Below are 13829 nucleotides of genomic sequence, written 5' to 3' on the forward strand. Positions count from 1 at the left end.
ATTATGGCAAATGAGGAGCCACATCAAATCCCATTGTACTGATTATGTCTGGTAGCCAGCAATAAAACTTGAGTATGATAGGAAATAGAAGTGCAGCCTTTCACCAGTGAAACAGTAAGAGAGGACTTGCATCTGTTTCTGAGGATTGGCTGCTCCTCTTCTCTACTAAGAATACTGAAGCTTATGAAACAGCCTGATTACACTAGACTACTTTAATGTGCTCTATGTGGGTCTGCCTTTAAAGAAGCTTTGGCTGGTACTTGGCCGCCATAAGCCTAGATGCTTATTGGGGCCGAGAAGCCAGAGCTTATAATATCTATATTGTACCAGCTACATTAGTTACCTGTTGGTTTTGAGGCCCAATTTAAAGTGCTAGTGCGGACTTCTAACATTCTAAATAGCTTCAGATCAAGTTATGCTAAGGATTATCTGCATCCATATAAACTTGCCCTTAATACTGCCTCCAGATACCCTGATTAAGGGCCTGTCATCAGGATGGTTTTAAACCAGACTTAAAGACCTCCTTATTCAAAGCTGCTTTTAAACTAATATTTGATTACTCTGAATCTGTTTTAAACTGCTGCAGTTCTAATATTCTATTTGAAGCTCCTTGATTTAAAATGTTGATGTTTTAATGTTTAAGAACCAAAGAAAAGCCCTGGTAGATCAGGCCAAACCTAATGCTCTTACAGTGGCCAACCACATGGCTATGGGAAGTCCTCAAGCAAGACCTGGATGCAATAGTACTCTCCCCATTTGTGAGTCCAGCAACTGGTATTGAGAAGCAGCCTTCCTCCAATAGTGAAAACAGAACATATCCCTCATTGCTATGGTCCACTGAAAACCTTATCCTCCATGAATTTGCCTAGTCCTCTTTTAAGTTCAAGTTGGTGGCCATCACTGTATCTCGTGGGAGCATATTTCAAGGGTGCATCGTGTGAAGAAGTACTGTCATTAATCTTCCAACATTCAGCTTCATTGGATGCCCCCACATTCCAGTATGAGAAAAGCTTCTTCTTATCTACTTTCTTCAAACCATGCATAATCTTAACACCTCTATCATATCCTCCCTTAGTTGCCTTTTCCCCTAAACTAAAAAGCCTCAATTCTTGCAGCCTTTCCTCATAGGAGAACTGCTCCAAACGCTTGATAATTTTGATGGCCTTCTCTGAACACTTTCCAGCTCTACCATATCCTTTTTGATGTGAGACAATGAGAAACGTGCACAATATTCCAAGTGTTGTCTCACCATAATTTGTATAACGGCATTATGATATTGGCAGTTTTATTTTCAATTCCTATCCTGTTTAATAATGATTCGTGAATGGAATGGAATGAAAATAATAATTAGCCCCAACATGGAATTCACCTTTTTCACAGCTCAGCACACTGGGTTGAAATCTTCATTGAGGTATCCACTACAGTCCCACAGCCTCGTTCCTAGTCAATCACCACTAGTTTAGACTTCATTGGCATATATGTGAAATGCCCCATGTACATCCCCTCAATTTGCACACAGTGAACTGCATTTACCATTTTACTGCCTATTCACCCAGTTTGGAGTTCCTTGCAATCACTTTTTGTATCACCTTGAACAATTTGGTGTCATTGGGCAACCTTACTGCTCACTCCTAATTCTCTATCATTAATGAATAAGTTAACAAGAGCAAGTCTGAATACTGATACTTGGAGGACTCATCTCTACATATAGGGCAGTATATAAAATCTAATAATAATAATCATCATCATCATCATCATCATCACTCTGCTTCATGTGCCTTAACCAATTACTGATCCACAAGAGAACACCCTCTCTTTTCCCATGACTAGTGAGCTTACTCATGAGTTACTGGTGAGGGACTTTATCAGAAGTTTTTTTTGAAATGTGACTGGATCACCTCTATCAATATATATGCTTTATATATATAGGAGTGTGGTGGAGTCTCCTTCTTTGGAGGTCTTTAAGCAGAGGCTTGACAACCATATGTCAGGAGTGCTCTGATGGTGTTTCCTGCTTGGCAGGGGGTTGGACTCGATGGCCCTTGTGGTCTCTTCCAACTCTGTGATTCTATGATTCTATGCTTGTTGACCCTCTCAAAAAACCTTAGGGCTTATCCTTGCAGAAGTCATGCTGGTTCTGCTTCTGCAAGACTCAATCTTCTACATGCTTGATAATTCTATCTTTAACAATGTTTGCTACTAGTTTTTACTAGAATAGACATTAAGCAAATTGACCTGTAATTTTCCAAATCTCTCCTGCATTTCTTTTCTCCCCTTTTTTAAAATGATGTTTCATTGGCCACTTTCCAGTCCTCAATTATAGAAGCAATCTTAGAGATGTTACTTATTTTTGTTAGAAGGTCAGCAATTTCACACTGGGGTTCTTTGAGAAGTCTTGGATGGATGCCCAGTGATTTGTCAGTTTTTAATTTGTCAGTAAGTCCTAGAACTGGCACCACTTTGGTTCCACAGACAGAGCACACGAATCTGATAATCTCCTGAGAAAATACGCACTCAGGAACATATTAATTAAAATAAACTCAGGGGGAATTGAACTTAAGTCCTTAAAATCTTAGGAAGCTGCCTTAGCAGCACATTAAAGGGCCAGCGAGAAAAGCAGTTTACAATGGAAGGCATATTCAATAATGTATCTTTCTTGACCCTGGAAGCTGGAACCCTAGAAGCAGGTCAAAGAGTATCATCCCAGGAAGTGGATGACAATCATGATGACAGAAAGTTTAGTATCAAGGTTTTTGAAGTTACATGTGTAGAAAAATATACCCAAGTGATGTTCCAGTGCAAATGTCTGTCCAAATGCACTAATTTAGCTTCTACAGATAGAAAAGAGCCAACCAGATTTCTACAGCATCAAAATCTGCCATAATATAAAGAAAGGAAATGGTCAAGTAACAATCAGAAGGCATTTTCTTCATGCAAGCAGTCCCAAACTTTCCCCAGTATGTGCTTATTTGGACAAACATTAAACCTCTTAACTGAAAGAACCTGGAAGTGGATGCCAGCACTGCTCAAGACACAGCCCTAATTAGAATAAATGGGGGGGGGGGGGGAGAACGACTTTGAGCACAAAGAATTGCACACAAAAGCAAAATGAGCAACTATAAATGCTGAACTTTCTTGATAGGCTCTCACATTTTGTCTGCTTAGAGTTTAATCTTAATGATGAAGCCATGGATGAATGGAGAAATCTAGAGACATTCTGAGCTGGTAGAGATAAAGGACTCTGTGTACATCTTGGAGTGAATTTAGGGGGGAAACCTACCAAACCTCTGGCGCTTTTCTTGGAAAAAGAAAAAGAATGGAAGAAGTGTAAATGAAAGGGACATTTAAAAAAAAATCTGGATGGAAAACCACAGCAAATACAGCAGGAAATGGGAATGGAAGATATGGCACTGGGTGCCAATGAATATAAAGTAAGAAAAGAATTATGAAATAAAGATGGAAGGACTTATTATTGTTTAATATGGAGGAATGGTTGTTGAAGTTATTGAAGACAAAGCTGATATGTTCGATTAGAGAAAATTTAGATTTATTAATAACAATAATTAGAGAACCCCTTTTGGGCTTTTTGTGTAAAACAGAAAATGAATTAATCTTTAAGACATCTGGGTTGAAAGAGTTGGAAAATATTGCCTAACAGATAATAGATCAGTTGGATGTCGTTCTAGAGTTAATATTTTGAATGATTTCTTTTATGTAACTGAGAGATGGAAAATTGGAAGTCCTTTTTATTTCCCCCCTTTTTTTCTTTCAGTCTTCCTTTGGTGTTTTCTTTTTCTCTTTGTCTCTGTTTTGGTTTCTGTTTTTCTTAGTTTATTTTATCTTACTGAATTATGAAAAATCTTTAATAAAAAGCTTACTAAAAAAATTATCGCTATCATTTTGTGAGGCTTTTTTTATTTGTTTTGCTTTTCTGGTTTGCCTAGTCCTCCATTTACATATTCTCCTTTGACTTGGTGATCACTATTTATAGCCTGGCAATCTGCCCAGCATTCTATATTTACCAGAGAAAGACACTAGGATTTGAATCTCAACTGATATTTGTAAACATTCGGAAGTTCTGGTTACCTTGACAGAACAGGAATTGTGGAGGATAAATGTGAGGAGAAAACAACTGCAGTTACATTGCAAGAGTAAAAATACAACTCTAGTGCTGTGGGCGGTGTACAAGAATTAACAGTCATGTTTCTAAAACTAGATTTAAACATTTCAGTCCTATGTCAGCCAAACATGTATAGGGGCTGCACATATCCAGCTAGTTTCTTGCTTATATAGTATTGGCAATCCCAGAGTCCCCTCTGAACAAACAAATTGCATTTTACACTCCCTGGGTTTGAGCCCATCTGGGACGGCAGATTTTGCAGAGGTTTGCAGTAGGGGGCTAGAAGAAGCAGATATCCCTCCCCCTTCCTCATGGAAGTTACCTGTGACTGATTTGGGGGAGAGAGGAATTCCCTTCCCCCCCCCCTACACCACAACTCACTCCATTGAACAGGAGTTGGAGACTGAATGGGGTGCTGGGGAAGGAGAAACAGCAAAGTCAGTTTCTGCCAATTCCCTTCTGCGGGCTTTTCTCTATGTCCAACATGTGCTAGTCTCAAAAACCAATCAGTAATGTATGAACATCACATAGAAAACCACACAGACCAACCACCACAGTGCTTACCCTTAAGCAAAGTGAGTATACTATAATGGGTATAAAATCATGTGACAGCCATCATGTTTTCATATTCTGTTATTAGCTTTATCTGGTTTCAGGTATTTGCTCATGTCTTATTCCACTGGGATTTCTTAATAAAATGTTTTAAAAGTTACCATATTCCTTACAAAAATGATTTTGTCTGGGTAAAATGCAGTCTTGCAATGACCTTTCTCTGAACATGAGCTTGGTTATATTAAATTAGCTGTGAGTTAAGTGTCTGGCTTCTAAGAAGTCAAATTCTATGTAATTTTTCTCTTTCCAAGTCTGTATTAGTGCTACATAACTTGGAGAACCATAAAAGTGACTAACTGTCCTAGGTAAAACTGTATTATTTTGTTTTTAAATAATACAGGACAATTATTAATGTTCAAATATTAGTAGCAAGACCAGCTATCAATAATAGAAAAGCAATAATAGGATCAATAATCAAACAATTATTCATTGATTTCCAGCAAAGCAAAAGAATTAATTCCAAGTCTTGCAGATACAGGGGTGTCCCTTTACCAGACACTGGAATCAGAAACTATCAGAGAATACTAGCCAAAAGATAATGGCCTAGATTTAAGATTAGTTTATAGAATGATATATAGATTTAATTATGATTCCCCCCGCCCTTCATACTGGATCTTATTCAGTATGCTTTCAGTCATATAATTCAACAAAATAGAACAATCCTGGGATAACTGTATTTTCCTTTACTTCTAAAAAGGGGCCAGGCAGTTTAAAACACAAAACGAAAACAACAAAAAGACTTAATAAGGCAGACAGATTGTTACAGCCCTAGCTTCAACCAGATAATTTTAGCTCAGCTAATATGGTTGAGAATTCTGAAGCTTCTAAATTAAATTGATTTAAATCTACATTGTTCAAAATATAGTATGCCATAAAACCTGGTTTTATTGGCATGTGAAGCAGCATGACAAACTCAGCTAATGTGCTGAGGAGGGGAGGGAAGAAGAGGACAAAACACACGAACTAATAAAACCATCACTCGTAAAATTACAAGACGTTGTAAATGGGGAAAAGAAAAATACCAGAAACCGTCCAGAAAATTGTATGTTCCAAGAGTGAATTGTTTATAATGCACGTGGATGCACATTCTCAGGATAATAATTAAACTACAAGGGACTGTTATTCTCTTTTGACTTTGAAATGCAGATTAAAAAAACCTTTAATGTTGGGACTCTGGAAAAGCTCCTGACCCTCTTTGGTTACATCAGAGTTATCTAAATATGCTGATTTGTCTGTCATACGAATGAATAGTAATTAACAACAACAAAAGTTATTTTGCCACAAAACTCTTGCAACGTTGAAGTGCTTCTGTTTAGCTTCCCAGCCATTCCATCCTCATTATCCTAGTTTTCCTTCCCCGCCCCCAAGTCACTCAGTAGTCTGCCCACTGAGCAGGGTCAACCCTCAGTAGCCCATTTGGGAATACGGAGGACTGGGTTCAGTCCTAGCTACATTAAAATCTTGCATTAAAAGCTCTCTGTTCCTTCCCTGGGGACATTTTAAAATAGCTTCTCAGTACAGACCAGAAAATGGCATATCTAGACAATGAAATAGTTCTACTGTGACATTTTTATATCTTATGTGCCACTTTTTCCTTTCTTTCCACCAAAACGTCAGTTTCCTCAAAACTCTTGCTCACACAAGATTTCATGTCATTGACCTCTTAAAGGACATTATTGTTGTTATTATTATTACCCCTGTTGTTGGGTTTTACTAAAGGGTGTTTTTTTTTAAAGCATTTGACAATCTCTGGGTTGCCAGTAATCTGCTAATAATTCTCTTGTGCAGTGGTGGTGTAACTTTGGCTGCATAACCACAAATATGAAAATACTTCATTCCATATTTTTTTCCATGCTCTTTAAAATACATTGGTTCTTTAACTTTGAAGAACAAGTTTCCTAACTATGGAGAAAGAACATTACAAAATATGGCAGCTCAATTCTAGTTAAATAAAGCTCTTATATATTTACCAGGTACCTAAGCATTAATACCTAAGCTTGATTATTCTTTCAAAAATCTTGCTTCTTTATTACCATTCTCTGTATAGATATGTTCATACAGGAAAACACATGAATACACGATATACAAGTTATCTATCCAGGTTTTAGGTAACACACCACATATTATATTCCCCATTCAAGAAACACATTGGATGATGAGTTATACAGATTTAGAACAGTTTTACAAAACTCTTATCACTTATCCTTACCTCGGCATCCTGAACACTGGATGAAGAAGTTGATTAAATCCAGAAGTGCTATGTCCCTATCTTGTTTATATGATTCAATCCAGTCATCCACTACAGACTGTCAATAAAATAGAAGGTATATTCAGATATTCATATCAGAACTTTTTATTTAAAAAACTTTTAGTTGTTTTCTTCAAAAAGTGCATATAAATCCAGGTGGTTTATCATGACATCCCAAGTTTGTATAAACAGAACCCCTTGTTAGAGGGGAAGAGGGCTAGCCCTCTCAGTTCAAAGGCCACATTTATCCCTAGTCAACTCTTGGGGGGGTATAAATTTGAGTGTACACCAGAAATCCAGTTAATTTCATTTAGGTCAGACTTCAGAGAATTGCAATATTATAAGCATGCAGAACTCATGTGAGGAATAGTTCTAATTTGTCAGCAGTAACTCAAAGAAAGAAAAAAGAGAGGAAGCAATCTTATTTCAGTAAGTGTATTTAGATGATATCCAACTTAAGTCATTGATGTGTCTGCTCTGAGAATGACTGGGTTGGATATCACCCTTAGTCTTCCTTCCGTCACACAGAGAAACTGGACAACCTAGCGATCAAAACCATATCCCACAGTGTCTGCTTCAACACGCATATACTAAAACTGTAGCTCATATTTAGAGCAACTATTTTTTTTAGCATCTTTTCCAATTTTTCTACTTCTGTGCACACAGTATTTTGAGTCCAAGTGTCAAATTTAAAAGCTTTCCCATTATTTGGCGGATGAGCATTTTGGATACGTTAATGAAAGTATATTATGGCCTAATAATATCTCTTCGAATGTGGCATGCCCACCTATTAATTTTGATACGTCTGCACAGGTGCTTCAAATGTATATTCAGCTGCTCTTTTCTTTAGGAAGACTGTGTACATTAGCCCTCAGTTGCTGTGTACCTTAGCAATTACTACCCCACCTCTACTGTACTCTCAAAATGTTGATAGTTTCATCCAATGATTTTTTTCGAAAATCTGGCCTACACATATGTAAACCCACAATACAGTCACCTACACAGTAGTAAATAACATCCCCGAAGTTCAGCCATTTACCATTGCAAGTTGCTTTTTTCTCATACAATTTTGAAAAATGGCTGAGACAAAAAGTATTCCCTGAAATTTCATACTAATTCCTATGTTTGGGGTACTTTTTTGTGCCAGCTAATAGAAAGTACAGTATTGGGATTCTCTAAAAAGTCCCATGGGGTTTTTCAAACAAAAACTAATCTAAGGAAATAGACTTAGATAACATGGGCTTGTTGGGGAGCATTTTACTACTCCACAGTATATTTTAATTTGGTTTGGATTACAAAAAAGTCCTTCACAACCAATTTTTTGTTTTTTTAATTGCTTGACATAATGATTTAAGAACTGCAGTGAATGCCAACAATCACAGAATTTGTTATTTATTTAAGATATAAATACATACTTGGAGGGACTCAATAGAAAACAACAGTAAGTTACAAATACTGGTTTACAACCAGTAATCTGGTAACAAAAAGAAATCATCTCTTAAGAATACCTTTAAAACTCATTACTAATTAAGATTCCATATTCCCATATAATCAAGATAACCCCACCCCACCCTTCCACATAAAGCCACGATAGTTGTACTTGGTCAATACATTTCCTTAGTGGGAATTTACCTAGCTGTTCCTTCAAGTACTTTGTGTGCCAACTACCAGAAAACTTTTCTGGAAATGTACTAGGGTTCTGAATCTAGTTTTTAAAATTTAACAGAGCCTTCAACGGGCACCCATAATTTTACCTGCATAGCACTTTTGCCCAACTTCACCACCTCAAACAAAGTGACAGGTTCCCCTTCTCCATTTTGTTGTGGGTGACCATTAGCTCTTCCTCGACCTGTTCCTCTTATTCCAGTTTCAGAACGGAATTTTTCTGCTGGAGTCTTTCGAGGCTTCTTATTGGCAGACTGGGAAACAGAAGAGCAGGGAGAAAGAACCTTGATGCCTTTATATCATTCAGATCCTTATACTTACAGTTGTATTACTGAGAGTCCAGAGTTTTGAATTATCAGCAAGAAAAACAGTGCATTTTAAATATGCATCTTCATTATTCATTTCACTTCTGTATGGCTTTATGTTTTAAAGAAAAAAATCTCAAGACATTAGCAAAACATGACACACCAATTGATTACCTTAAGTTTACAGGGCTGGATCCAGAGATAAACATGCCAAACGAAGCCGACAGAACTTGACTTTTCCTCCTGCTGCTAGCTCCTCAATCTCCGAAAAAAGCTTCTTTCAAGGGTCAGGGGGCCTTATAGAATGGTGTGAGTATGGCAGGGATCCTTGATGAGGCAGCTTTTCACACAAAAGCATCGCCTCCTAATTTTTGAGAAATCCCCATTCCTCTCCAGCCCTCCTCAGCAAAGAATAACAGGGTTCCCCACTCTTTAGTTCTAGCTCTTGGGAGGAAGTTCTGGGGGAGAGAAGCAGGACAAGGAAAGTCTGTTTCTGCCAATCCTTTGGCATGCTTAGCTCTGGATCAAAGCCATTTAAACAGATATATGTATTTTATTATTATTTTCATAAGCAGCTTTGCTCATCTAAGAAGAGCAGAATGGATGGATAGATGCAGGGCTTCTTTCAAGCCGGAACTCACTGGAACTGAGTTCCAGCACCTCTGTAGTGTAGTGGCTATGCACCAGAGGCCGCAGGCAGCACAGCGAAGAAGAGAAGCTATTTTGCAGAAAGCTCAACAACTCTGGTTGGTTCATTCACACTAAATGAATGAACCCGGATAGATGGATATATGTGTGAATTAATGGAATGCCACACAGTAGATAGCTCTCCCAGTTCAACATTTCCTCTAACCTTGAAGTACTTTGTAAAGAGGCACTATTTTAAATTTGTTTAGGTAGCTAACGCCCATGATTGCAAAGTTTAAAAATAAAAGAAAATTGGGAAAAGGCTGCAGAATTTGAGCTGAACATTTTGGTCATGTGTTATGGCCTTATTTCCAGTTACAAAACCCAAAAAGTAGACTGTAAAAACAAACAGGGGTATTACAATCAATACAACAAATAGTGTATTCTGGCATTGCTTCAAAGGTTCTGTGAGCAAACCCCCCCCCTTCCGTTCATGAAGGGGCTGTTTTCAACTAAGAAATAAAAATCCTGATATATCCTCCTGTTTCTCCTAAGTCCTCCTTCCCGTAGCTGAGGTGCAAGTAGTTATGCATTGGCATTTGCACCAATCATTTTCAAGCATGTCCACTTTACATCCTCATGTCTGAATTGCAAAGCAAACCTTGCTTTGCAATGTGAAAACATACTCCTCTGGTATAAAAACTTTTCAGTGTCTGCTAAAAACATTTTTGTTCGGACAAGCCTACTCAGGTTTTAGGTAGCTGAGGTATTTTTAAATCTCTTTACTGTTTGGCTCTCCATCATGTTTTACCTTCATCTTAGTCAAACTACCAGCTTAAGGTATCTCCAATTCTGCTCCAAGGCAACCAAAAGTCTATGGTACCTCTCTTTCCTATGCTGATTTTCTTTCTGTCCTTGCTCTCATTGAACAATCTATTTTTTCTTCTTCTAGAGTTTATGCTTCTGCTTTTTCTTCAAAGTAAAGGGTAAAGGTACCCCATACCGTTTGGTCCAGTCATGGACGACCCTGGGGTTGTGCGCTCATCTTGCTCTATAGGCCAAGGAAGCCGGCATTCGTCCACAGACAGCTTCCGGGTCATGTGGCCAGCATGAATAAGCCACTTCTGGTGAACCAGAGCAGCGCACGGAAATGCCATTTACCTTCCCGCCGGAGCGGTACCTATTTATCTACTTGCACTTCATCCTTTCGAACTGCTAGGTTGGCAGGAGCAGGGACCGAACAACAGGATCTCACCCCGTTGCAGGGATTCGAGCCACCGTCCTTCCTATTGGCAAGCCCTAGGCTCTGTGGTTTAGACCACAGCGCTGTTAGTTTCTCTGTGTTGCCACTGTGCAGTGCTTTGTAGTCACAAGACTCTGTTTTGCATTCCACACATTCCAGACTGTTGGAAGTCTCACGGAAGACAGGAGATGGATGTGATGTTACTGTTTCCTGTTCCTTTGTTTCAGCTGCTCTCTGCCTTTCATAGAGAGAGCATGTGTTTTCTGTCTGCGTAGTTAGGAATAAAATTCTTAGCAATGTAGCCTGTGTTTCTCATCCTTCCCTGCGTGCTGGACACTCTGCTGAATGGGGAAGCGTGCTTGGAGCCTGATCAAAGGCTCAGGCTGTTAATTATCGTCGAAGGATGAGCTTTATCAGCTTGGTCGTAGCGGAGATTCCGACAAGCGCCACCTGCTTTCTTCAAAGCATATGTTTTTAATTACCTGCTTCAGAAACTTCTATCTCCCATTTCCCTTTCACTCTCCCCCAATTTCAATTATTATTTTGGCATTCTTACCAAATCTTCTCAAGTTACTTCAAGTTCTTGTCCCTGTATTTTACTCTGTTTCCTGTAATATTTTGCCAAAGCATGTGTTAGATCTAGTCTGTCTGATTTTGATTTTCATCTGTGTGGCACTTCTCTAGGCAGAGTAATAGCCATAAGCATGGTTTGGCAATTTGGATGTCACATGAGATCAAAGCTGACAAACTATATTTTGCAAATCGACTTTGGAGGGAGGGAGGGAGGGAGGGAGCCTGCAAGCTGACATCAAGGTTTTTGACAGCCAAATCATAGCCTGGCCATTCTGTATGAACTTGAGCAACAGACTACTGACAGAATTACTATTTATTTAACCTAATTCTAATGTCTCACTTTCTAAGGATATTGGCAATGTTTCTCTTCACCTTCTAGTTTTCCTTTTATTTTAGGTTCAACATTGTCTTTTCCTGGTCAGATTCATTCTAGTGCTAAATCTTGTGGTTTCCTTATAATATTTCTAAGATTTATTCAGTTTTTTTCCTAAGAATACTGCCAAACTCCAGGTCAGGCTTAATTTCACACATTGATTTTTGTATTTTGGGCAAGTATTCCAGTTTCTCACCTTCAGCCTTTGATTTGTTAATTCTGGAGCATTGCCAACCTTTCCCAGGTCTTGCAATGATCTCTCTCCTCTTTCCTGTTCTTCACATTGGCTGCCTATTCAATCTTGCACTTAACACAGATTGAATCTTTACTTCTTAACCATTACATGCTCCAACTCTTCTCTATTCCTGCTCTTCCTTCCCTACTCACAGCTTGTTCTTGGGCTTTCTGCTGTTGACAGCATTTTTAATACATGTAAACCAGCACTTTGTTGCTGTCTGACAAATGCGATAATTTTCTGTTTATGCTGATGATACTTTAAATATTCTTTTCCCCTTCCCATCCCCCATCTTGTCATCTTATTTTGTTGTAATATGAAATATTGGTAGGACTTGCCTGCTTTGATTTGCAATCTGCATGATGCCTAGCACAGCAATAGCAATGAGATTTAAAAGACTGATGATTGAAACATTAAATTGGAGTCATCAGTACAGTGCCCATAGATGCCACGGTGCCTGTAAATGCCTTCATTGGCAGAGACCCCAGACACTGAACTTTTGGGGTTCAACTGTTTTTTAAAGAAGGTGTCTAGCCCTCCTAAAAACAAGGCTATGAAGCAAAGCATGCAGGTACTCTAAGCAATTTCTTTGAAATGAGTCAATCTGGCTGCTTCTACTTGTCAGTAAGTCAAACCTGTCATTGATAAGTGAGCTGCTTGGACACCAGGCAATGGGAATTCCTGGGGTTGAAAGAACTGCCATTTCTTCCTGCTACTTTCTTTTCCTGCTACTGTCATATTTTAGTTCTTGAAAACTCTATAGTAGTACAGTGGTACCTCGGGTTACATACGCTTCAGGTTACAGACTCTGCTAACCCAGAAATAGTACCTCGGGTTAAGAACTTTGCTTCAGGATGAGAACAGAAATCGTGCTCCGGCGGCGCGACGACAGTGAGAAGCCCCATTAGCTAAAGTGGTGCTTCAGGTTAAGAACAGTTTCAGGTTAAGAACAGACCTCCAGAACGAATTAAGTACTTAACCCGAGGTACCACTGTACTTGTGCCCGAAGCAACCAGGGTGCATCTTTTTTGTGGTGGATTTGTTTGCAGTAGCTAAAGACTTTGCAGTTATTAATAATTCATTGTATAATTAACCTATAGTACAATAGGATACATGTCTACTCAGACATCTATTTGTGTTTAATGGGGCTTACTCCCAGGTAAGTGGGTACAGGATGGTAACCTAGACTTTGGCTGAGGCTTGTCATTGGGGGGAAATATGGTTTGTGTGCCTTTAGTAGCTGTACAACAGGCAGAAATTCAACAGTTTGTCTTCCCAGTATGGAAATACTATCACGGGAAAAGCTCCACTATGACAGTATTCCCTCTAATTTTATGCCATGCCTCCCATAGCAGTCATTTTATGATTAGCATTCACAGCACTCTCTAAAAAACCAAAATGTGTCCACTGGTCTAAAAAGACTGGTGGCCCATGCATTAAGTGATGCCTTGCATGTGTGAATGGACCCACAGATAACATGAGGCAGAACTTTTACACCTCCTCAAAAACAATTATCTTCAATGAAACTGGGTTGTATAATCTACTGTCCATTCAGAGTTGGCAGTTATCATATATCAAGAGATGTACATGCATGTGTACTTCAGCCCTGAGCCACTCAAGCACAATCTGCGAAATCCCAAATTTATCAAAGACAAATTCTACTTTTTGTCCCATTATTTCTATCATAATTGGCTACAAGCTGACTTTAAAGAGCACGGCAAGTGGTGCTAAAATATAGGCAAGGTCTGCACAACTTGTGACTCTACTGTGTAGGCTGCCTATCAATAAACTAGGGGTAAGGAAATGGATCCAGCTGCCAGGCTCGATC

General features: G+C 38.8%; 1 protein-coding gene across 4 annotated transcripts in view; it reads right to left on the reverse strand.

Moving 5' to 3' along the window:
- Positions 1-13829, reverse strand: part of STAG1 (STAG1 cohesin complex component) — a 98803-nt gene that overhangs the window by 34256 nt on the left and 50718 nt on the right. For all 4 annotated transcript variants that reach the window (XM_083616234.1, XM_083616233.1, XM_083616236.1 and 1 more), the window contains 2 exons: positions 8735-8899; positions 6942-7038 (listed from right to left, as the gene is read on the reverse strand). In XM_083616234.1, the coding sequence (XP_083472360.1) occupies positions 6942-7038; positions 8735-8899 (262 nt within the window). The remainder of the gene's footprint in view (positions 1-6941; positions 7039-8734; positions 8900-13829) is intronic.

This window comes from Podarcis filfolensis (genome assembly GCF_964270895.1).
Source record: "Podarcis filfolensis genome assembly, chromosome: 5".
Taxonomy (NCBI): domain Eukaryota; kingdom Metazoa; phylum Chordata; class Lepidosauria; order Squamata; family Lacertidae; genus Podarcis; species Podarcis filfolensis.